The sequence below is a fragment of the Tenrec ecaudatus genome, chromosome X (genome assembly GCF_050624435.1).
Source record: "Tenrec ecaudatus isolate mTenEca1 chromosome X, mTenEca1.hap1, whole genome shotgun sequence".
In the NCBI taxonomy this organism is placed as follows: domain Eukaryota; kingdom Metazoa; phylum Chordata; class Mammalia; order Afrosoricida; family Tenrecidae; genus Tenrec; species Tenrec ecaudatus.
Genome location: NC_134548.1, coordinates 71,649,441 through 71,675,598, shown reverse-complemented (window position 1 = coordinate 71,675,598; position 26,158 = coordinate 71,649,441). Strand labels below are relative to the sequence as shown.

Below are 26,158 nucleotides of genomic sequence, written 5' to 3'. Positions count from 1 at the left end.
TGTCTACTGTGGTTGTGTAGTAGGTTTTGAGATCAGCTAGTGCAGGCTTTTTGTGTCCCCCAAATTTTGGTATGTTGTGTTATCATTCATGTTCCAGAGAATTTCTTAATTTCATTCCTTTTTTTTTTTTAACATTTTCAAGTAGTCTGGTATTGAGTCTCCATGTGCTTCTTTTATATTCCTATTCTTTCTTTGTTGATTTCCAGTATTAGAAGGTCATGATCTGAGGAAATGGATTGTAGTATCTCAATGTTTGTTTGTATTTTAATTGTTAAGGTTTCCTTTTGGCCTAACATGGAATCTCTTCTAATGTATAGACCCTGTGTGCTGAAGAGGATTGTAAACAGTGCCATTTTTGTGTGAAATCTGTGTATATGTCTAGAAGATAAAGCTGGTTGTTTGTATTGTTTAGCTCTTCTGTATTTTTACTGACTTTCTTCATTAATGATCTGTCTTTCCTTGAGAGTGATTTGGTGAAGTCTCTTACTATTATTGTCAATCTGTGTTAGCCTGGGTATGCTAGAGAAACAAATTCACAGAGACTCATATGAGTACAAGAGAGTTTTATATAAAGGGTTATTGTACGTTAAGAAAGCACCCCACCCAGTCCAGTCCAAGCCCATAAGTCTGATATTAGTCCATATACCTGATACCAATCTATAAAGTCCTCTTCAGACTTATGAAATACATGTAATGATTTCAAATGCAGGACAATCGCAGGCCAGTGGGTGGAAAGTTTGGATCCAGTGGCATTGTAAGTATCTCAGTCTGGCAGGGATCTCTACATGGCTTCTCTGGTTCAGAGATCTGGTTACATCAGGGTAGGTCCATGTGGCTTCTCCAACTTAGGTCACTAGTGTAGTTTGAGGTGTCTTGTCAGCTGCAATGTCTCCCAGGGAGTGAATCGAGAAAGAAGTGTCTCCCACCTCCAAGAAAGAAATGCAGGATTTCCCAGAATCCTGAAGAGAAGACAATGTCCACACAGAGCCCTCATTGACTATGATCTGATTGACAGGCTAGACTCCACCCCTACACTCATAATCCTCAAGTTGACAAATGATTATATAACTACCACATGTTTATTTGTTCTCAACTCTAAGACTGGAGTGATATGTTCCATGTTTCCATGTATATAGGTTTATTAAGGTTACATGTTCCCGGTGTATGTTCCTTTAATCAGTGTATTATGTCCATGCTCATCTCTCATTGTTATTTGCCTTGAAGTCCATTTTATCAGAGATTAATATTGCCACTACTGCCTTTTTATAGTTGCCATTGACTTGGTAGCTTTTTCTATCCTTTGATTTTTGAGTATATATTTTTCATTGAATTGAATGTAGTTCTCTGTGGAGATCTGTTTTCTATTTCTTTTTTTTTTTGAGATCTGTTTTCAATCCAGTCTGCTATGCTCTTTTGATTGGTGAATTTAATCCAATTACTATCTGTCATTATTGATACATGTGGATCTGATGCTATCATTTTGTTTAGTTTATGTTTAATATATTTTCCTGTTTTGTGGTTTTATTAAAGTGTTCATCCTTCCTTTATTTCTTTGTCATTTTGAAAGCTGCTTTCATTGTATTGGTTTCTGGGTTATATTGTATTGCATGATGCTTTTAAATTTGCCTGTTGTTGATTCTATGCCTTAGTGATCCAATTATTGCTGGTCTTGTTTTAAAAAATTCCTTTAGTTTTTCTTTGTCTGGAATACCTTCACATCATTCTTATATTTAAGGGATAATTGTGCTGAAATAGGATTTTTGGTTGGAATTGGATTTTTCTTTTAGAATTTTATTTTTTTCAGCATATTTTCTTCTGAAAATTCTGAACTTATCTTTATTGGTTTTCCTTTGCATGTAGATATTTTTCTCTCTCTAGCTATTGTTAGGAGTCTCCTTTTCATAGAAATTGAGATATTTGAAGGCAATATGTCATAGTGTTTTTCTTTTCCTTATAATTTAAAAAAATCATTTTATTGGGAGCTTGAACAGATATCATAACATTCCATAGTTCAATCGCATCAAACAGTATTGTACAATTGCTACCACATTGAGTTTCTAAAAATTTTCTTTCTTCTTGAACTCCTTGATATCCCCTCCTCTTTATCCCCTCCCTCCCACACCCTTCTTCCAGGAACCTTTTTATTCCCCTATAATAGTTGCGTATTTTTGTTTTCTGCTTTTGCATTATCTTACAAAATCCAATATATCCACTTACAATTCTGCTCTTCAGTCCCATCAAGTGGGGTTAGTTATACAGTTATCAATGCTATCAGCTTCCTATTCCTCCATTTCCCCACCTGTTCCAGAACCCTCAGGGAACCATTGCTCCTGTTACAGTTTCTGAAGTGTTATATATATTGGCTTTCATGTACCAAAGGATCTTAAATATACAAGTGAACATATGCAAATCTAACATGATTAATGAGGTAAAATAAATAAAAACCATAATAGCAAAAGGAGGAAATATTAAAAAACTAGAGGATAATTATATAGTTCACCAGTGCTATACCACATCCTGGATTTATCATCCCTTCCATGTGGCTCTTCTGAGAGGTATTGTCCAATTATCTTACAAGTGGGTTTTGGGTCTCCACTACATCCATACCCCTTCACATCGATTTGGTTGCTTGTTTTTGCACTTCTGATACCTGTTCCCATTGACACCTCATGACAGCACACGATGGTGTGCTTCTTCCACATGGGCTTTGTTATTTCCCTACTAGGTGGTGGCTTGTTTTACTACAAGCCTTTAAGAACCCAGACGCTATATCTTTTAATAGCCGGGCACCATGGTGTTTTTCTTTTGTGGTCTATCCCATTTGGGATCTTCTTCCCTTCTTGAATAGCTATTTTCTTCTTCCTTGTGATGTTGGGGAAATTTTCTTCCATGATTTCTCATACTATTTTCTCTGTAGAGTTTTTATTTCTACTCTTTCTTGGATCTTGATGAGATATAGATTGTTTCTCTTGATAGTGTCCCACATAATTCTCAGGCTTTCTTTGAATTGTTTCACCTTTTTATTGAATGTTGTTTCCACTTCTTTCATTCTATTCCTCTATTCTTTTCTTATGTTGCCTACTTTTTTCCTCTCATTATCATCTGGGATTCCTTCTCATATCTCTATTTCTAGCTATTTGCATATTTTCTTTTTTTTTCCTCTTGATTGAACCTCAATTTTATTTTTTTTTATTTACTTAACCCTTGAGAAGTTATAAGTTTAATATCTCGGAACACACAGGATAATAAGGACTCCTTGTGGCCAAGTGAAAGTGCTTTTTCACAGTGCAAATTGCCATCTAACACAAATTCTTTTTCTTTTTTTTTTTTAACAATTTATTGGGGCTGATACAATTCTTTTCACAGTTCATACATATACATACATCAATTGTATAAAGCACATCTGTACAGTCTTTGCCCTAATCATTTTTTTCTCTTTTCTTCTTTTACATTTTATTAGGGACTCCAACAACTCTTACCACAATCCATACATATACATACATCAATTGTATAAAGCACACCCATACATTCCCTGTCCCAATCATTCTCAAGGCATTTGCTCTCCACTTAAGCCCCTTGCATCAGGTCCTCTTTTTTCCCCCCCCCTCCCTCCCTTTTTCCCCCTCCCTCATATGCCCTTGGTAATTTATACCTCGTTATTTTGTCATATCTTGCCCTATTCGGGGTCTCCCTTCCCCCCTTCTCTGCTGTCCCTCTCCCAGGGAGGAGGTCACATGTGGCTCCTTGTAATCAGTTCCCCCTTTCCAACCCACTCACCCTCCACTCTCCCAGCATCGTCCCTCACGCCCTTGGTCCTGGAGGTATCATCCACCCTAGATTCCCTGTATCTCCAACCCTCATATGTACCAGTGTACAGCCTCTGTCCTATCCAGCCCTGCAAGGTAGAATTCGGATCATGGTAGTTGGGGGGAGGAAGCATCCAGGATCTGGGGGAAAGCTGTGTTCTTCATCGATAATACCTCACACCCTAATTAACCCATCTCCTCTCCTAAGCCCCTGTATGAGGGGATCTCCATTGGCCGACACTTGGGCCTTGGGTCTCCACTCTGCACTTACCCCTTCATTTAATATAATATATATATATATATACACATACATATATACATATACACATAAATACACATACATACACACACTTATATCTTTTTTTTTTTTTGCATGATGCCTTATATCTGGTCCCTTGTGCACCTCGTGATCGCACTGGCCGGTGTACTTATTCCATGTGGGCTTATTTGTTTCTGAGCGAGATGGCCGCTTGTTCCCCTTCAAGCCTTTAAGACCCCAGACACTATCTCTTTTGATAGCCGGCACCATCAGCTTTCTTCACCACATTTGCTTGTGCACCCATTTGTCTTCAGCGATCCTATCATGGAGGTGTGCAGTCAATTATATGATTTTTTGTTCTTTGATGCCTGGTAACTGATCCCTTTGGGACCACTCGATCACACAGGCTGGTGTGTTCTTCCATGTGGACTTTGTTGCTTCTGAGCTAGATGGCCGCTTGTTTATCTTCAAGCCTTTAAGACCCCAGTCACTATCTCTTTTGATAGCCGGGCACCATCAGCTTTCTTCACCACATTTACTTGTTCACCCACTTTGGCTCCAGCCGTTGTGTCGGGAGAGTGAGCATCATAGAGTTCCAATTTAATAAAAGAAGGTATTCATGCATTGAGGGAGTGTTTCAGTAGAGGCCCAAGGTCCTGCCACCACCTTAATACTTGACCTATAAATATCGACACAAAGATCTATTTCCCCAACCTCTTATATATATTTGCATGTACATGTCTTTGTCTAGACCTCCATGAATGCCCTTTGACTCCTAGCTCTTTCCTCCATCTCCCTTGACTTTCCTCCTGCCCTACTACCATGCTTCATCGCCACCTGGGCTAGAGTATACCTCTTCTCTAAGCAACCTTACCCTTGATCATTTCCCACCAGGCCTGCCACTCCCCCTTCTCTACCCTTTGGGGTCCCATGTTTTTCCCTTGTCCCTGGGTTTGTTAACACCACTTCCTTACCCCCCCTACCCCCCACCCCAAGTCCCCCCGGAACTGTCGGTCCCGTTGTTTTTCATCCAGATAGTTCATCCAGCCTGTCCTATTCAGACAGACCTGTGGAGTCACTAACATGCACGAAAACTAGACAGAGGAACACAAAGCAACAGTATACAACCAGACAACAAAACAACCAAAACAAACCAATGAAAAAGAACAGAACAAAACAGTTCACAAGAGAAAAGCTTGTAGTTAGTTCAGGGATCTTTGCTGGCCCTTAGGAGCGTTTTCCAGTCCAGTCTGTTGGGGCACCACGCCCTGGCCCCAAAGTCCACTTTCAGCATTCCCTGGGGACCTTGCCACTCCATTCCCTTGCTGTTCCGCTGCACTCCCCCAGTGCATTGCCTTGGTGTGGTGGGATCAGGTCAGGTGCAATTCCCACACTGTGTCTCCGGTGCTGTCCCCTGTATCGCCCTTAGTCACTGAGGGGCATCATGTCTCATAGTAGGGCCAGCCATGTTGTTCTCTCTGTGGACTGGCTGCTCTACTCAGGAACATCATCATCACGGCCTGCTGGGCCAGGCTGTGCTCCACTCTCTCCTCCTGCCCCTTCATCTGCTCCCGTGTGCTCTGATCAAATATGTCCATCTCCCATAGCTGCAGGGTCAATGTCGTCCTTTGGAACAAGTTCTTTTCGGGGGAGGGGCAGGAATCCACTTAATTTATGGTGCTGGGGCCTGCCTCCCAGACCTCTCCACCGGTTCCGTCCTCCACGCCGGGATATTGCATTCACACCTTGCGACACTGGGTTGAAGTCTGGTCCCACTTTCCCTGTGGAGATATAAACCATACCCTCCCCTTGGGTGGATTAATGCCCCATTTCTGTCATGCTGATTGTACTTACCTCAGGGGACTCATGTTGTACCTGTCCCTTTGGGACTGGATTACCTCGCTTAACATAATTCCTTCCAGCTCTTCCCATGAAATAACGTGTTTCATGTGCTCATCGGTGCTTTTTAGTGCTGCATAATACTCCATTGTGTGTATGTGCCAAAGTTTGCTAATCCACTTGTCTATCGATGGAAACTTAGGCTGTTCCCAAGTCTTTCCTATTGTGAATTGTGCCGCAATAAACATTGGAGCGCATATGACTGGTCGTGTTTTATTTGCTGCTCAACCGGGTATATGCCCAGTAGAGGGATGGCTGGGTCGTAAGGTAGATCAATTTCCATTTTCTTTAGGTATCGCCAGATTGCTTTCCACAGTGTCTGTACAAATCTGCACGACCACCAGCAGTGGAGGAGGGTTCCTATTTCACCACAGCCCCTCCAACACTTGTTGCTCTCTGATTTACTGATCTGGGCTAGCCTCAGGGGTGTTAGGTGGTATCTCATGGTTGTTTTGATTTGCATTTCTCTTATGGCAAGGGACTTCGAGCACTTTCTCATATATTTATTGGCCATATTGATCTCCTCTCTAGTGAAAGTTCTTCTCATTTCTTTTGCCCACTTCCTTAGGGGGTTAACTGTTTTCCTCTTTTTGCAGGTCATGATGGTGTTGTAGATTTTAGTAATGAGCCCTTTGTCTGACGTGTCATTACTAAAAATCTTCTCCCAGTCTGTGGGTTGCCTTGTCACCCTCTTGGCAAAGTCTTTCGAGGTGCACAGGTGTTTTATTCTTATTAGATCCCATTTTTCGATTTCCAGATCACCTGTGTGTGTCCCCTTCCCTGTTGCAGTGAGCCCATGTGCTCCCTGGGCCAGTGCTCTGAGATTAGTCCCGATTCCCTCCTTAATGGTCCTGATGGTTTGGGGTTTGACTTCTAGATCTGTGATCCACCTTGAGTGTATTCTTGTGCATGGGGTGAGGTAGACGTCTTGTTTCAACTTTCTACATGTGGATATCCATTGTTTCCAGCACCACTTATTAAAGAGGGCATCTGCTTCCCACTTGACGTTTTTGGGACCCTTGTCGAAGATCAGTTGTCTATATGCTGATGATTTTACTCCTGGGCTTTCTATTCTTTTCCACTGGTCTGAGTGTCTATCATTGTGCCAGTACCATGCTGTTTTGACCACTGTAGCTGTGTAGTAGGCATTAAAATCACGTAGGGCGAGTCCTCCAATTGTGTCCTTCTTCTGAGGAGTTCTCTGCTAATTCTGGGTTTCTTCCCTCTCCATATGAAGTTGGTGGTCCGTTTTTCCAATTCTTTGAAGAAGGTTGATGGTAATTGGATTGGTATAGCATTGAACTTGTAGAGTGCTTTAGGAAGAACTGTCATCTTTACTATGTTCAGCCTACCTAACCAGCAGGGGAGCTTCATCCATTTGTGAAGATCACTTTTGGTTTCCTGTAATAGGGTTTTATAATTATGCTTATATAAGTCTTTAGTATTTTTTGTTAAGTATATTCCTAGGTATTTCAGTTTGTTCTTGGCTACTGTGAAGGGTACTTCCCTCTTAATCGCCTCTTCCATGGCCCTGTCCGATGTGTATAGAAACCCTACCGACTTCTGTTTATTGATCTTGTATCCTGCTACTCTTCCGTATTCCTCTATTGCTGTAAGTATTCCAACTGTGGAGTTTTGGGGGTCTTCAATGTATAGGATCATGTCATCTGCAAATAACGATAGTTTCACCTCCTCCTCTCCCAACTGGATCCCTTTGATGTCCTTCCGCTGTCTTATGTTGTTAGCCAGAACCTCCAAAACGATATTGAATAGAAGAGGGGACAGGGGGCATCCTTGTCTTGTGCCCTTTTTCAGTGGTATTGTTCTTGTCTTTTTTCCATTGACTATGATGTTGGCTGTTGGTCTTTCATAGATAGCTTGTATGAGCTTGAGGAACTTACCTTCCAATCCTATCTTCATGAGTGTTTTGATTAGGAATGGGTGCTAGATGTTGTCAAATGCTTTTTCTGCATCTATGGATATTATCATATGGTTTTTATCCTTTTTCTTCTCGATGTGGTGTATGATATTGATGGATTTTCGGATGTTAAACCATCCCTGCATCGCTGGGATGAATCCTACTTGGTCGTGGTGAATGATATGTTTGATGTTCCTTTGTATTCTATTGGCCAATATTTTGTTAAGGATTTTTGCATCTATGTTCATTAGAGATATAGGTCTATAATTCTCTACACTTGTGGGGTCTTTTCCCTGTTTGGGTATCAAAGTAATGCTGGCTTCGTAAAATGAGTTTGGGAGCTTGCCGTTCTTTTCTATGTTCTGGAATACTTTGTGGAGGATCGGTGTCAGCTCTTCCCTGAATGTTTGGTAAAATTCTGCTGTGTAGCCATCTGGCCCTGGGGCCTTTTTCCTTGGTAGGTTTTTGATGACACTCTCTATTTCTTCCTTCGCTATGGGTTTGTTGAGGTTCTTGATCTCTGTCTCAGATAATCTAGGGATAGATTGTTTTTCTAAATATTTATCCATGTCTTCCAGGTTTCTGAATTCATTAGAATACAAACCTTCATAGTACTTTGTGATTATCCTTTTTATCTCATTGGGGTCTGTTGTTATTGCCCCCGATTCATCCCTCATCCTGGCTATTGATGATTGTTCCTTTCTATCTTTGGTAAGCTTTGCCAGGGGAGTGTCAATTTTATTAATTCGTTCATAAAACCAGCTTCTAGTTGCGTTAATCCTTTGCATTGTTCTTTGTCTTCCCACTGGTTTAACTCCGCCCTGATTTTTATTATTTCTTTTCTCTTGCTATTGGAGGGGTAGTTCTGTTGACTCTGTTCTAGTTGTTGGAGGTTTTGTGTTAACATATCTGTCATACGCCTTTCTTCTTTTTTCATGTATGCATTCAGTGATATCAAGCTACCTCTGATAACTGCCTTTGCAGTGTCCCATAAGTTTTGATATGTTGTATGCTCGTTCTCATTAGTTTCTAGAAATTTCCTGATATCCTCTCTGATCTGGACCTTAACCCATTCATGTCGCAGGAGATCGTTGTTTATTCTCCAATTGGTGACCCTTGCTTTTCTGGGTGCCCTCCTATTAATCTCCAGCTTTATGGCATGGTGGTCTGAGAAAGACGTCTGGATAATATCTATGTGTTTGAATTTACTCAGGCTGGCCTTGTGCCCCAGCATGTGATCTATTCTTGAGAAAGATCCGTGTGGATTGGAGAAGAATGTGAAACCTTTTGCTTTTGGATGAAAGGCTCTATAGATGTCTATCAGGCCCTGTTGCCTAATTACATTGTTTAGCTCTCTGGCCTCTTTGCTGAGCTTCTTTCCCTGTGACCTGTCTTTCTCTGATAGTGGAGTGTTGAAGTCCCCCACTATTATTGTTGTTTCCGTGATTTCTTCTGTCATTTTTTTAATAGTTTGTTTGACGAAATTTGCCGCACCATTATTAGGTGCGTAAATATTCAGTATGCTTATTGCTTCCTGGTTTACTGAGCCTTTGAGCATTATGTAATGTCCCTCTTTGTCTCTTTTTATGTTTTGGATCTTGAGATCCATTTTGTCGGAGATTAAGATAGCCACTCCTGCCTTCCTGGAGTTACCATTTGCTTGGTAAACTTTCTGCCAGCCCTTTATTCTCAGCATATGCTTGTCTGCTTGCTTAAGGTGTGTCTCTTGCAGGCAGCAGATTGATGGGTTATGTTTTCTAATCCAATCCTCCAGCTTCTTTCTTTTAACATATGAATTGAGCCCATTTGTATTCAAAGTGATTATTACAATCTCTGGCTTCATGGTTGCCATATTCTGTTTTGTGTTTTGGGTCTTTGCCTATCTTCCTTCATATCAGTGTACTGCGATTGAGTGGAGGGTTTCTATCCTGTCCTCTTTTCCATCTGAGACCGTGTTGTCCTGGTACGTGTTGCTGGCATGTTGGCTTCTAGATGGAGATGGGCTATATGGTGGTCTCCTGGAGGTTCTAGTTGGAGCTTGATCTTCTGGCCATAGTGAGTCAGCCAGTATGTTCTGCAGGGTCGGGTGACTTGCAGTATATTTTTTGAGTTCTTCCTTGTCCTGGAAGACCCTTATCTTACCCTCTATCTTAATGGATAACTTGGCAGGGTATAGGATTCTGGGGGAGGCATTTTTATCTTTCAGTTTTTGGAAGATGTTGCTCCATTCTCTCCTCCTCTTCATGGTTTCAGCTGATAAGTCTGAGCATAACCTTACCGGCGCTCCTTTGTATGTGACTGTCTTCCTTTCTCTTGATGCTCGTAGAATTTTCTCTTTTTCCTCTAAGTTGTATAATTTTACAATTATATGCCTTGGCGTGTTCTTCTTGGTGTTTAGCTTAGCCGGCGTCCTCTCTGCTTCCTGTATGAGAGTCAGATTCTCCTTTGTTAGGTTGGGGAAATTTTCTTCCAGGAATTCCTTTGCTATCTTGGCGGTCGATTTGTGTGTTATGTTGTGTTCCGGTAGACCGATTATTCGAATATTATTCCTCTTCATAGCATCTGTCATTGATCTCAGGCTGTCTTCTGTTTCTTTAATTTTCCTATCTGATTGTTTTTCTCGCTTGCTTCGTTTGGTTTGAGCGTCCTCGAGTTCACTGATACGGTTCTCAGCCTCCTCAAGCCTAGATATAGCTTCTGTGACCTTTTGTGTGGCCTCTGCTACCTCCTCTGTTAGTTTCTGCAGTTCCTTTTGGTGGATAGTATTCACCCCTCTATTGTGGACTTCATCCCCTCTATTGTGCATTTCATCCCTTCTATCGTTGCATCCTTATTTTGGTTTGCTTCTCTTAGCTCCTGTATTACTGCAAGCAGAGTTCTGAAGATTTCCTTTTGTGGCTGATCTATATCTGTTTCTTCTATGAGTGACGTTAGGTCTGTTAAAGTGCCTCGTTTTTCTGATTTTTTTGTTGGGAGTGATGTGGTCTGTTGATTTTTCCTTGATCCTTTAATAGGCCCCATGCTTCTGGGAGACAGGAGTAACCTTATTGTGTGGAGGCTCAGGCCACTGTGCCGTCTCCTGTGGTGGCTGGGGCGGGCTGCGGCAGGCTTAGGGCTGGCACTGGGGACCCAACAGGGCCCCAGGTGGTGAGAGCTGGCTGGAGCTCACTGACGGCTCCTCAGGGACTGCAAAGCCGAGACCCAGGCTCCACTGCAGGTGGAGTGTTTGATCTGCCCGGGCTGTGAGCGGGCGCGGGGAGGCCCCTTGGATAGCTGCGCAGGCAGCTGCGGGACACTGCAGGGAACAATGGTGTTCGCTCTCCGCCCTTTTGGCGCGAAACTGCAGGGGGTAATGGCGCCGGCAAAGGAGGCTTGGCGCGAAACCGCAGGGGGCAATGGCGCCCTTCCTCTGCTCAGGCTCAGAGTTGCGGCCGCCGGGGTCCCCACAGCACCCTGGGGAGGGCACCTACTCTTGTGCCTTGCGCAGGGAGGGGCTCTTGGTGGGCAGACTCAGCAGCGCGGGGCGCGGCGCTCCGCGGAAGCTCAGGGTCCGGGACAGGCGCGGGTTGGGCTATGGCTCCTGTTGGCGGGAAGTGCTCAGCGCAGGGTCCCCGCCAGGAGTGGAGCTGGCGCTAGGCTGCCAGGGGCTGGCGGGGGCGGGCGGGGGTGGGAGGCCAGCACACGGAGGGCAGGTGGAGAGGTCCGCGGCAGCGGTGCAGGTGGGTGGTCCCCCGTGGGGGTCGCCAGACAAACCGCGGGTCCGCTCCCCTGAGCTTGGATGAATGGAGGGAGGGACGTGGGCCCGAGGGCAGATCGCTGCCCTGCGGGGAGAGGGGAACTGCGGGAGAGGAAAGCTTCTCTCCCAGTGGAGATCCGCGAGTGGGGAGTGGGGAGTGGGCCGCTGGAATAGGCAGGGCAGGCAAGCGGCTCTGGGCTGGCGTCCGGTTTGGGGATGGAGCCTAAGCCGGTCGCCAGTGAGCTCACGGCAGCTTAGTGGCCAGAGATGTCCCACTAGTCCGGTCCTCTTTCACCTAGACCCCTGCTCCGGACAAATACGTGGGGTAGGACTGGGGTGCTGTCCCAGGGGGATATTTCACTCACCAGACTCTTACTATTCAGCTACCTGGTCGCCAATCCCGCTTTGTTTGGAGGAGCTCTCAGAGTATGCGGGTGTCCCTGTCGGCCATCTTCCCCCTCTCCCCCTGTGCAAGTTTGCCAGAGGTTTGTCATTAAAAAGGTCCTTTCAAAGAACCAACTTCTTGTCTTGGTGATTTCCCCCATTGCTTTCCAGTTCACTTATTTCTGCTATAGTTTTTATGATTTTTTCTTGGTTTTGGAAGTTTTATATTATTGCCTTTTTTCTAGTGTACGGACATCTAGGGTGTTGCTTTTGGACTAACACTTTTTTCGTGTATGTATCAACTGCTACAAATGGCCTTCTAACTGCTTTTGCTATGTCCCCAAGGTTGGGGTATGTTGTATTATTTCTCATTTTTTCAATGAATTTCTTCATTTCTTACCTTATTTGATCTATTATTTGGTCATATTTTAGATAGTATGTTGTTCAGTTTCTATGTATTTGTCTCTATGTTCCTGTTTTTTCTATTGTTCATTTCCAGTTTAATAATGTTTTGGTTTGAGAAAATGAGTTGTACGATTTCAATGTTTTTGAAAATTTTAAGCTTTCTTTGTGGCCTAACATGTGATACGTTTTAAAGTATGTACCCTGTACACTGGAAAAAAACATATATACTGTGATATTGTCAGATGAAGTAGTCTGTATATATCTAAGAGGTCCACCTGTTTGATTATGTTGTAAACTCCTCCGTTGTTTTTTTCAGTTTATTTCCTACTGAACTTACTTTGATTATAGTGTGTTGAAGTCCCCTACTATTCTGTATTCAGTTTTATAGTTGTTTTTGAAGATCTTTCAGAGGATGCATATATGTTTATTATGCTTATGTCTCCTCTTATATTGTTCATTGAATAATTAAAAAGTATCCATCAATGTGATGGGAAACAAACAACAGAGCGAGCATGAAGTGGGAGAGAACAGAATGTCCAAAACACTTCCTGAATGCCTACCCAAGTTGCCCTCACTTGTATGTCAGAGCAGGGATCAGATTAGATTTGGGTGAAGACTGACAGACAGGTAAGTGATACCACTTCGAGTCTTCGGACCACAGAGGGATGCTCAACTCTTTCATGCTGATTTTCCCCCTAATACAGAGCCACCTGGTTTTTTTCAGAACCTCAGCGCTGGCTCACCACCTCAAAGTCACTGGGAAATTCTGCCACAGCTCAGTCGCAGAGAGTTCAAGCCAGGCTTTGAGAATAAATCCCTAGCTGATCAGAATCTACTCTAGCCAGCCAGAACATAATGTGCAGATTGCAACCCTCTCAATCCCAGGGTGTTGGAGTCTGCGAATTTTCCCATTGGAACTTGAACTAAGCTCCTCCCCCGAGTGTGCTTGGGGGAGAAACATTAGTGTTCTTCATTGTGTTAGTTTAGGCGAGGGAGTGAAAAGATGTATCAGCTCATGATTTCTCCTTTTGTCTACTTTGGTTTGGAACTCTAGGTGGAGGGGCAGATCCTCAGGCACCCCGTGGGACAGCACAGGATCTGTGTGTTTTTTGGAGGACTATCTGAGTCAATTTTTCCCTCTAAAACATCAAGGTGTGATTGGCAGAGGCCTTTGCTCCTAAGAAAATGTCAAGAACTCAGTCTGGCAGAGTGAGTAGGGAGTACCAATTTTTGCATTAGATCTGCTATGCCACACCAACGGTATCTTGCGATCACTGTAAACAACTAATGTCAGATGAATGGTTTTATAATAAAAGTAGAGCTGAATCTAAAAGCAAAAAGAAAGATGATGAAGAACACACAGAGCCACTCTACCAAAAATAACTAAACAATATTCAATGATTTCAAAAGGTAGTGTGTAAGCAAGAACCAATGATGTTGAAGAAAGAAGTTCAGGCTGCAATGAAAGCATTAGCCAAAAACAAGACTTCAGGAATTTATGGAATGCCAATAGAAATGTTTCAACAGGCTTATGAAGCACTGGGAGCAGTTACTCATCTATGCCAGGAAATTTAGAAGACAGATACTTGTCCAACTGCCTGGAAAAGATCTGAATTTGTACACATTAAGAATAAAGGTGAACTGAAGAGATCATTGATATGACATGCAAGTAAAATTGTGGTGAAAATCATCCAAAAATGCTTCCAACAGTACATTGAAAGAATGCTGTCAGAGGTTCAGGCCAGATTCAGAAAAGGATGTGAAACTAGGGACATCATTGTTGAAATCAGATGGATCTTGGCTGACAGCAGAGAATAGAAGAAAGATGTTTACTTGTATTTTATTAACTATGAGGATCTGCATTTGACTGTGTGAATTATAACGAATTATGGATAAGCTTGAGGAGAATGGGGATTCCAGAAAACTACATTGTGTTCATGCAGAATTTATACATGGATCAGGGGGCAGTTGTAAGAACAGAGTGAGCAATGGAATAATACATGGTTTAAAATCAGGAAAAGTTTCTGCTATGGTGGTATCCTCTTACAACACTTATTTAATCTGTATGCTAAGCAAATAATCAGAGAAGCTGCATTATATTAAAAAAATGTGGCATCCAGAGTGGACGAATGCTTAAGAACCTGCCATATGCAGATGGCAAAATTTTGCTTGCTGAAAGTGAGGACATGGAGCACTTGCTGATAAAAATCAAGGATTACATCTGTCAGTATAGATTACAACTCATTATAAAAGATATTAAATTCCTCACAACTGGATTGATAGTTAATATGATAAATGTGGAAAAGACTGAAGTTGTCAAGAATTTCATCTTGAATGAATACATAATCAATGCTCATGTAAGCAGCAGTAAATACATCAAAAGACATGTTTCATTGTGTAAATCTGCTGCACAAGACTTCGTTAGAGTTTTTTTAAAATCTTTTTATTGGGGCTCATAAGGCTCTTATCACAGTCTGTACATACATCAATTGAGCAAAGCACCCTTATACATTCGTTGCACTCATCATTCTCTTAATTCACCTTCCACTTGGGTTCCTGGAATCAGCTTGGTTTCCCTTTTTCCCCCCATCCCCCTCCCTCCCCGATCCCACCCCTGGTCCCTTGATAGTTTATAAATAATTATTATATCTTATATTACACTCCCAGGCATCTCCCCTCACCCTCCTCCCCATTGCCCATCTCCCAGAGAGGAGGTTACACATAGATCTCCGAGATCGGTTCTCCCTTTCTACACCCCCTTCCCTCCTGGTGTCGCCACTCCCACCGCTGGTGTTGAGGGGTTCATCTGTCCTAGATTCCCTGTGCCTCCAGATCCCCACTGCACCGCTGTACATCCTCTGGTATAACCAGGTCTGCAAGGCAAGGTAGAATTGGGGTCATGATGATTGGGAGGGGAGGAAGCGTTCAGGAACTAGAGGAAGGTTTTGAGTTTCATTGTTGATACACTGAACCCTGAGTGGCCCATCTCCTCCTCACTACCCCTCTGGAAGGGGTGTCCAGCTGTCTACAGATGGGCATTGGGTTCCCATCACGCACTCCCCTTCTTTCACGGTGATGTGATTCTCACCACCACCCCACTTTTGTTGTTGGAGACCTGGTCTCCTCTGTCCTTCACGGTCACCTATGTTGGTGTGCTGCTTCCGTGTGGGCTCGGTTGCTTCTGGGCTAGATGGCTGCTTGTTTGCTTTCAAGCCTTTAAGTCCCAGACGCTATATCTCTCAGTAGCCGGGCACCATCAGCCTTCTTCACCACACTTGCTTATGCACACTTTCGTCTTCAGCGATTATGTGAGGAAGGTGATCACACAATGATTGTTTTTGTTCCTTTGTATCTGCTACCTGGTCCATTCAACACCTTGTATTCGCTTAGGCTGTGTGCTTCTTCTCTGTGGGCTTTGTTGCTTCCGAGCTAGATGGCCGCTTATTTGCCTTCAAGCCTTTAAGACCCCAGACACTATATCTTTTTGATAGCCGGGCACCATCAGCTTTCTTCACCACATTTGCTTACACACACGCCTTTTGACATATTTTAAAGTTGTTTCATATTTCCTTTTTTTTTAATGAAAGAGAAATACATGTGGTTAAGTCTCTGGTGAATCAATCCCCTCTGACCATAGACCAGGCATGTGAATAGCCTTTCTATCATGCAGAGTGCAATGGAAAGTGGATTGTTGAAGAAACAGGTTATATTCAAATACCTTATCATTTGATTTCCCTTTTGACTCATTTAAATTTTACTCTAGTTTTTAATATTTCCTGATTTATTTTCTAATGAGGTTTTTCTCAGGTTTGTTTTGGTGCTATTAAAAAATCTTTTCCAGTATATGAAATACAAGATAGGTAAGTATATAGTATAAAATACAGTAATGGGATTAATGGCTTATAGGAATATGTGAGGAGCGATCAGAAGAAAAATTGGTAGCTAGTAACAATGAGTACAAGAAAGAAGAAAATATTCTAGAACTGATTGCAGTAATAATGTACAAATCTTTTTAATATGACCTAACTATTGAATGTATGAGATGTGAATTATATGTCAATGAAACTATTAATAATTAAAAATAATTTCACTCCCCAATTATTTTTTGTTTCAGGGTGTCTGTGAGGCGATGACGTATGAGGAAATCCAAGAACACTACCCCGAAGAGTTTGCACTGTGAGACCAAGATAAATATCGCTACCGCTACCCCAAGGGAGAGGTAAAGTTTGGAAGAATAGCTTAACTCTTAGAATCCTTACTAGTAAGCCCTTTCAACTGCCAGGAGCCCCCAGTTTCTAGACAGCATCTTAAACACAATAAAACATATTTTGTAGCCACCGCCATCTGATAAGACACATGATTGTCTGTCTCTTGGCTATCTCAGATGACTGATACGTTTCCCTTTTTTATAAAGCCATTTTTTATTTTCCTGCTTCCCCTGATCCCCCCTCCCCCACCCCCTACTCCGTTTTCTGGAAGGCACACTGTATCCTAGACCTTGTCTCTGGGTCTCAATGAAGTTATTTGAAGTGTCTCAACAAGTTCTACTTTTGTTGCCAAGTTGAAACCCCAGCCTTTCTATGAAGTTGGTAGGAGTTTCCAGTGTCGTTGACTAATAATTTAACCAACTGCTTTACCATCACAGGAACCAGAGTATCAATTAAGGAACCTCTGTGGTGCTATTAGTTAAACATAGGGTTGTTAGTCCCAAAGATCAATGTTTTAAACCCACCAGTCACTCCTTGGGGGAAATATGAGGCTGTTTGCTGCCATAAAGATTTGCACTCCTGGAAACCCTGTTTAGGGTCACTATAAATCAGAAGCACTTGATGACAGTGGGTTTCATTTGGTTCTAGAATTCTTATATCAGGTGAATTCTCGTTGGTATCACGTACCAGTTCCACATTTTAAGCATTTCTGCTACAAATTTCTAGGAGAATTTGACAGAAAAAAAACAGGACATCTAAGAAGATAGAACAATAAATATCCAATTACAGAGTATGTTCACATTTTTATCTTCAGCCTCAGAAATGACATTTTAAAGTTCATCTATATGTTGAGACTACACATTTAAGGGTTAGATGCCCTGATTGAGAAAACAATCAGACATAATGGATTATATGAAGAAGAATGCTGTATCGGAATTTAAGGAAGACATATTAACAACCTGCAATATGCAGATAACACTATCTTGCATTCTGAAGGTGAGGAGGACTTGAAGTGCTTACTGATGCAGATAAAGGACTGCAGCCTTCAATATGGATTATAACTCAATGTAAAGAAAACTAGCATCCTTTCAACTGGGCTAATATGTAACATCATGATAAACAGAGAAAAGATTGCAGTTGTCAAGACTCCATCTTGCTCTCATCTACAATCAATGATCTCAGTGAAGAGATCAAAGAATGTATTGCATTTAGTAAATATGCTGCGCAAGTTCTCTTTAAAAAAATCATTTTATTAGGAGCTCATACAACTAATCACAATCCATACACACATCAATTGTGTAAAGCACATCTGTACATTCCTTGCCCTCATCATTCTCAAAACATTTGCTCTCCACTAAAGCGCTTGGCATCAGGTCCCCATTTTTTCCCTCCCTCCCCGTTTCCCCCACCCTCCTGAACCTTTGGTAATTTATGGTATTATTTTGTCATATCTTTCCCTGTCTGACATCTCCCTTCACCCACTTTTCTGTTGTTCATCCCCCAGGGAGGGGGTCACATGTACATCCTTGTAATTGGTTCCCTCTTTCCAAACCACTCTCCCTCCACTCTCCCAGTATCCCCTCCCTCCCCATTCCCCCCTCCCTCATAAACCCTTGATAATTTATAAATTATTATCTTGCCCTGTCTGACGTCTCCCTTCACCCCCTTTTCTGTTGTCCTTCCCCCAGAGAGGAGGTCACATGTAGATCCTTGTAATCGGTTCCCCCTTTACAACCCACTCAGCCTCTACTCTCCCAGTATCGCCCCTTACACCCCTGGCCTTGAAGGTATCATCCTCCCTGGATCCCCTGTGTTTCCAGTTCCTATCTGTACCAGTGTACATCCTCTGGTCTAGCCAGACTTGCAAGGGAGAATTCGGATCATGATAGTGGGGGTTGGGGGAGAGGAAGCATTTAGGAACTAGAGGAAAGTTGTATTTTTCATCGGTGCTATATTACACCTTGACTGACTCGTCTCCTCCCCTAGCCCCCTCTGCAAGGGGATCTCCAGTGGCTGACAAATGGGCTTTGGGTCTCTACTCTGAATTCCCCCCCTCATTCACTATGTTAAGATTTTTTTGTTCCGATGATGTCTTATAACTGATCCTTTTGACACCTTGTGATTGCACCGGCTGGTGTGCTTCTTCCATGTGGGCTTTGTTCCTTCTGAGTTAGATGACCGCCTGTTTACCTTCAAGCCTTTAAGAACCCAGACTGTATACTTTTTGATAGCCAGGCACCAATAGCTTTCTTCACCGCATTTGCTTATGCACCCGTTTGTCCTCAGCGATAATATCATGGAGGTGTGCACCCAATGATATAATTTTTTGTTCTTTGATGCATGATAGCTGATCCATTCGGCAGCTCGTGATCACACAGGCTGGTGTGTTCTTCTATGTGGGCTTTATTGCTTCTGAGCTAGATGGTTGCTTGTTTACCCTCAAACTTTTATGATCCCAGACACTATATCTTTTGATAGCTGGGTACCACCAGCTTTCTTCACCACATTTGCTTATTCACCCACTCTGTCTTCAGCGGTTGTGTCAGGAAGGTCAGCATCATAGAATGCCAATTTAATAGAAGAAAGTATTCTTGCATTGAGGGAGTACTTGAGTGGAGGCCCAATGTCCTTCTGCTACCTTAATACTAAACCTGTAAATATATGCACATAGATCTATTTGCCATCCATATATATAAATATACTTGCATATGTACATGTCTTTATCTAGACTTCTATAAATGCCCTTTGCCTCCCAGCTCTTTCCTCTATTTCCCTTGACTTTCCTCCTTTCCCACTATCATGCTCAGTCCCCACTTGGGTTTCAAGAGTACCTCTTCGTTACATTATCCTTGATTCTGCCCTACCAGGCCTCCCACACCCACCTCACCACCATTTTGGACCACTTGTTGTTCCCGTGTCCCTGGTTTTGTTAACACCACTTCCTTTCCCCGCAACCTCCCCCTCTCCCATGTCCCCCTGGAACTCTCGGTCCCGTTGTTTTCTCCTCCAATAGTTCATCCAGCCTATCTTATTTAGACAGACCTGCGGAGATAATAACATGCACAAAAACAAGACAGAGCAAAACCAAGCCACAATATACAAAGCAAGGATATTACTTTGAGGACTCAGGTGCACCTGGCCCAAGCCATGGTATTTTCAGTAACTACAGATGTATGTGAGACTTGGATACTGAATAAGGAAGAATAAAGAAAACTTGATATATTTGAAGTATGTTTTTTTGTGAAGAATATGAAAAGTCCATAAACTGTCAAAAAACACACCCCACAGATCCATCATAAAAGAAGTACAGCTAGAATATTCCTTTGAGGCAAGGATGGCAAGACTTTGTCTCATGTACGTAAGACATATTATCAGGAGAGAACACTTTCTGGAGAAGGACATAATGCTTGGTAAAGAGGAGGGTCAGAGAAGGAGGGTAAGGTCCTTGAAGAGATGTGTTGACAATAATGGACTCAAGCATAAGAACAATTGTGAGGATGACACAAGACCAGTCTGTTTCATTGTGTTGTTTTCAGGGATGCTATGGTTTAAAACGGACTCCATGACACCTAATAACCTCATATAGTTAGTTGCATCTTGTTTCTTCCTTACACTTTATTTCCAACTTTTATTTCTTAAACAATTTCAGATATATGTATTTTATGTTGTACTTACATATCTATACTTTTATAATATTTTATTGTACATTTAAGTTAGGGTTTTCTAGATTTTTCTGTTTACTCTTACTATAGCTGATTTCCTGGTGTGTTATGTGAGCTTCAGTTTTGCAAGAATTTATCTGTGGAAATAATATGAAGCCCAAATTGAGAGAATTCAGAGGGTTTTTGTTTCCTTCAGGAATGCCTGGGGTAATATGGTAGCACATTTTATTAAACTCTCAACTTGACAATTTGTAAGCACATATTGATTGTCACCCAGTCAGCTTGAACTCATGGCAACATTATGTAAAACAACAAAATATTGCTCTGTCTTACAACACTTTTATGATCTTTGATAGTTAAATGATGTATGTAGTGTAATTTGAACCACAAATCCACTTTATGGTTATATATTTTAAGAAGAAACTTTTCCTTATTTTTTCCATCAAGAGTCAAGTTGAGACTAATACATTTCCTTTTGTCTGTAGACAATTTTTTCCCCTGGTCCATACTTTCCCCGAAGGCGTATCCCTTTGAGAAGTTTAGATTTATGGCAGAGATCTCAGTCCCAAATACCCAGCTATACACACCCAGATCTGTCTCCTGTCTCTATAAGATTTTAAAACCCCCTTGGTTCACTGAGATAGGCAAATGCCTCCACAGCAATGGTGGCTTCTAGCAACTTACCACTCTGCGCTTTAAGGTTTTCTATTTAGGAGTTCTTTGGATTTCTCTTATTTTCTTGAACTATCAGCACTGCAGTTAGATGTTTGCTTTCCATTCAGTTTTTCTAGGTATTTTATAAGGGAATTTTATTATTGTTACTGTTTATCAATGTATAATATATTCATTTCTATGTTATATATGGTGATTAATATGTATTCCACTTGTTTAACATGTAAGAAACTGAAGCCCCGCCTAATCTGATACCAGAAACAAGTGCTCCTGATCAGTCTAGAGTTCTTCCTCTCTGGGTAAATGTGCCTCATCTCCCCTTTTCACTCAGTATTTCTTTCACTTTTAGTCCTATGAAGATCTAGTTCAGCGACTAGAGCCAGTTATAATGGAACTAGAGCGACAGGAGAATGTGTTGGTAATCTGCCACCAGGCTGTCATGCGGTGCCTCCTAGCCTACTTTCTGGATAAGAGCTCAGGTACTACCCTCCTCAATGTTCATGGTGTGTAAAACTGAACATGATTTGAGACCCTGACATCAGCAATTAAAATTGGTGATTAAGAGTACAGTATCTAAAACCAAGATGACCAACTTCCATTTTTTTTGCTCTACCTTTTATTTGGATTACGTTTGGCATCTGTAATGGTGAAGTTTAAATAAGTCAATATATGCAAGGAACTTAGAAGGGTTAATGACACATAGTATAGCTCAGTAAGTGTCAGCTCCTATTATTAGTACTAATAGTAGCATGAGCCTTAGTATTCTAAGCTAATGTGGTTTATGCGTTGTACAACTAATCACAAGATCGGCAGTTTGAAATCACTAATGGGAGATATATGAGGCTTTCTACTTTTATAAAGAGTTGCAGTCCCTTTAATTCACAGGAGCAGTTCGAGCCTGCCCTATAGGGTTTCTGTGCATCAAAATAAACTTGCTTTTAATTGAGTTAACATTTCCAAGGCCATTTTGAAAAAAACTCAGCCAGTACTTTTCTGGAGTATGCTGTCATTAAGTGGTAGTGGAGCCTATCATGGGCACATATCCTTGATGATAAGTTTCTTTTTTTCCTGTGGTGTGGACAGATGTTTTCCCAAGATAATGATGTTTACATTTAAAAGTTTTTCAAATTATAATACTTTAAAACACGTAGACTTTTATATATTATCTCTATTTTGACTATATATGCTGAACTGAAAACTAGGGAAGATGACTAAAAGATTGTTGTAACACCTTCAGTTGTGTGAGTCTATTTCTGATGTAAATGGTAAAGTGTTCATATTTTCATAATATTTTGAGAGTACATTAGGACAATGGTAACTTATATCCGAAGTCTGCAATGTCTTATAAACTTGGCTTTTTCTATGTTACTAGTTTCAAAATAAAGAGTACCCATAATTAAGAGTCATCCCAGTCATCAAAAACCAAGGAACTTGGGGACCTTACTTTTGGCAAGTCATTTCCTGTGTGTGGTCCTCAATTTCCTCACTGGTGATGTTGGGTAAGGGTTCTTGGGATTCAGATACTGTCCACATATCTACTATTCAATGCTGTCTATATGGAGATTCAAAGAAATGAATTGACTTCCCCAAAGTCACAGTGTTCACAGAGGTATGGTTAAGAGCTTGTCCCAGGTGCATTCTAGAACCCCTCCCCTCTCAGATATTCATGGAGTACGGAGAGAGAATGTGCAATTCTGATTTGTGCATTGTTTCCTCCACTCCAACCCACGGCTGCACTAATTTCTCACAATTTCCCTGAGAATTGGACAGGGCAATTTTTCTCATATCCATTCCTCATGTTAGGAATCTGAAGCCTACAAAGATTGCAACTCACAGAACCTCAGAACTAAATTTAGTCCAATCTGAGAGATGGAGATACTGAAGGCTAGCAAGAGAAAAGGCTGAACCAAGGTCATTTGTTGAGACAGTAGCAGCATTGAGGTTGAGACTTCAGGAGGTCACTTACCTTCTCTGAGTCTATTTCCTCTGAGTAGAGTAACTCTCTAGAGTATCCCTGAGGATGGAACAACAGAGTGTGCATAAAGGACCTGAGTGCAAACAACTTACTCAGGGCATGACCATAATGGTGTTGAAAATTAATTGGGAAGGATGAAGGTGGCTGCTTCAGAATATGACTAAACTGATGTCATCTGAATCTGAGAGGGTGATGGTAGATATAGGGGGAAACCTAAAAAAAAGGAAGCATAGAGGAGTAACTTCTTGTTGAATGAAGAAAGAAGGGAAGTGATATGAGCAGTGTGAATGGATGGATGTGCAGTGCTGTTGGAAAGTGTTGAATAGATAGGTGTGTCATCCACAAAACACTGAGTCCCTCAAAGGCAGTGTCAGTATACTTCAGTAAGCAGAGCATGTATCTTGACTTCAGAGAGTCTTGACCTCAGAGAGTCCTAGGTTTGAGTCTATTTACTGGACTGGCGGTGTATTTTCCTATTCAAGATTTCAGTTTTCTCCCCTTCTCTTAGGTCTATATATGGGGAATCAGATAGAGTAGCCTAGGCTGGGAAGAAAACTGTGGGAAGTTTCAAGTGATAGGAATCTTCAGCCTTGAATTCTGGTCCATAGTGGATTCTCAGGGAAATTTTGCTATAATAAATTGTGGGCCTTTGAGATGGGAGTACAGTGCAAGGCCTAAGTTGGATAAGAAGGTGTCCTGCCCTAGTCTTTTTTTTGTGCCATTAGTGAGGGTATAGACCTGGAACTGTGGTGACCAGACTGACCCTCCTGTGGGACATACAGTTTGTCTACATTTCTCTGGTTCTTCCTCCCTTCTTGCTCGAGAGGCCACCTCCCTGCTCTCTTTTTCTTGTCCAACCCATTCGCAACATTTCCCCTTGTACAGTATAGATGTATAGGCTCTGTGATTCAGTGATGCAGACCTCTAGAAAAGCGAGCTAGAAAGTGCAGGAGTGCTGCAAGATTGGAGCCTGAGAGATGGTACCCTCCTCTAGCACTGCCCTACTCTGAAGGCTTCTCTCTCCTTTTCAGAAGAGCTGCCCTATCTCAAGTGCCCTCTGCACACAGTGCTCAAACTCACACTCATGGCTTACGGTAAGTGCCCCACTTCTTTCAAGGATAGGCACAGAGAGGCCATGAGCATGCCTCTGTACCCAGAGAGTCTTGGAGGAGGTCCTTTCACTGGGTAGGTAGATTTCCTGGTAGAGGTGAGATTTGTAGAACTAGAATGAGAACAGGGAAGTCCTAGAATGTCCTCTGAATGAGGAAGGGATCTTTCCCCAAATTTCTCTGTCAGAGCATCAAGCTACAGAAGGGCTCACCTTCAGCAGTATTTGAATTTCAATAAGCCTGGTTGAGTGAGTAGTAGAGCAAGTAAATAACATGGAAAATTGAATTGGGAGGCCAGTGGGACCAAGGAAGAAATTTAGGTTGGGATTATATTGAAGAATTGCCTGAAAGTGCAGCCTGGGCTACATAAACTCTCTCCTGGACACCATGAAAGTCTCATGAGCAGGGAAGGGACCAAATGAAATAACATATGAAGCTTGAAGAGCGGTGTAGTATACCTGTATAGAATTAACAGCTTTAACATGCATTGGACCTTCTGGAGCAGCCCCAGGGCCCATTGATGCCTCTCTCCTTATAGAATTTCCTGTCTTTCCATGCCTCTGGTGTTGCTTTAACTATTTTCCCTTAATAAGCTTTACCTAAGATTGATCATCTCCAGGCAGTGGCTTAAAGTCTCCTTTACCACTCCAACACTTAACAGGGTCTGGAGTCTCCAGAGTTCCATCAATATTGCATATATTTTTATCTTACAGAGCAGAAGAGTTAAGAAAGACCCCATAAATCACCTCATCCCCATCCCCATTTATAAATGAATAATGGAAACCTAGAGACTGAGTTGGAAGGACAGCCCACATGCTGCTTCTCAGGTCTTTCCCATGTACCCCACAGCTAGTCTAAATTCCTCCCCTACAAGGTGATTTTTAAGAGCAGGGATGGACCCTCATTAAAAAAAAACTGTGCTTACCTTGGAGACTTATGAAGGTGGATGTTATTTTTTCAGGTTGCAAAGTGGAGTCCATTTACCTGAATGTGGAAGCAGTGAACACACATCGCGAGAAACCTGAGGTAGGTGCGGGACTCTATGGCATGGCCTAGCCTTTCTGTAGACACACCACACAGCAAAAGCCTCTCATACACATAACATTTCCCCAAATTCCACAGAACCTGCAACAAGTAAAATAAACAGCAGAAATAACATAAATCTAAGGCACAGGCCTAGAGTAATGCTGCCAAAAAGGCCTCTGGGTAAGATCCCCCCTCAGGTCTGTCAGAAGGGTGGGTTAGGATCCAGGTCTGGATAAAGAAAGGGAACCTATCAGTGAGGACAAAGATAAGAGGATGGATTGGGGCCATACACTTCTGTCTCCTTTCTATTAATTCTGGACTCTCTTTTCTCAGAATGTGGATATCACCAGGGAACCCAAGGAAGCCCTGGACACTGTCCCTGCCCACTACTGAGCCTTTTCCAGAATGAAAAATGCCGCTTTTTACCCTCTTCCATCCTAGTGGAGCTTATGTTCTTGCTATTCTACTGCCCTGAGAAGACTATGCCCTTGGTCTTATTGGGAGAGCCCTACGCTGCTTCCAGTGAAGAAATTCTCAGCAGCTCCCAAATATGTCTTGAGTTGTCTAGCTCTAGATTAAGCTTACTTTTTCTTTCTAAATTCTTATTCTCTGATAATAAAGGTTTTTATTATTGCTCACAATAGAGGTAAAGAGGTCCTTATGAGACTTGCTCCAGTCTTTAAAATCCTATTTAGTAGATCTAGTGCTGTGGAGGTGGGGAAAGGGTGAGGGCTTCTTGAGAGAAGGGTTCTGGAGCAGCATACCCAAAGATAGAAGAAAAGATACTTCCCTGGCAGTACCTGTGGGTCTTGTTCCTTGATGAGTGATGTGGCTGAGTCCATGATATTTTCATCCTTACATTTAGAGTCTAGCTCTAGAGTTATGGTGTTGGTAAATAATATTGAAAGTAACATGCCTGTCAGAAGAACAAATAAATCTGTCTTAGGGGAAGTATATCCATAATGGTCATTAGAAGCTAAAATGGTGAGACTTTCTCAGATACGTTGATCATTTTAACAAGAGAGACAAATCTCTGAACAAGGGTATCATGCTTGGTAAAGTAGAGAGCCAACAGCAACAAAAAAAACTTGATGAGATG

At 42.0% G+C, this 26,158-nt stretch overlaps 1 protein-coding gene across 1 annotated transcript in view; it reads left to right on the top strand.

Annotated features, from left to right (window-relative positions):
* Positions 1-25,452, top strand: part of PFKFB1 (6-phosphofructo-2-kinase/fructose-2,6-biphosphatase 1) — a 70,678-nt gene extending 45,226 nt beyond the window's left edge. The window contains 5 exon segments of the mRNA XM_075538375.1: positions 16,522-16,626; positions 21,299-21,428; positions 23,956-24,018; positions 24,995-25,059; positions 25,393-25,452. Of these exon segments, the coding sequence (XP_075394490.1) occupies positions 16,522-16,626; positions 21,299-21,428; positions 23,956-24,018; positions 24,995-25,059; positions 25,393-25,452 (423 nt within the window).
* Positions 25,453-26,158: the final 706 nt, after the last annotated feature.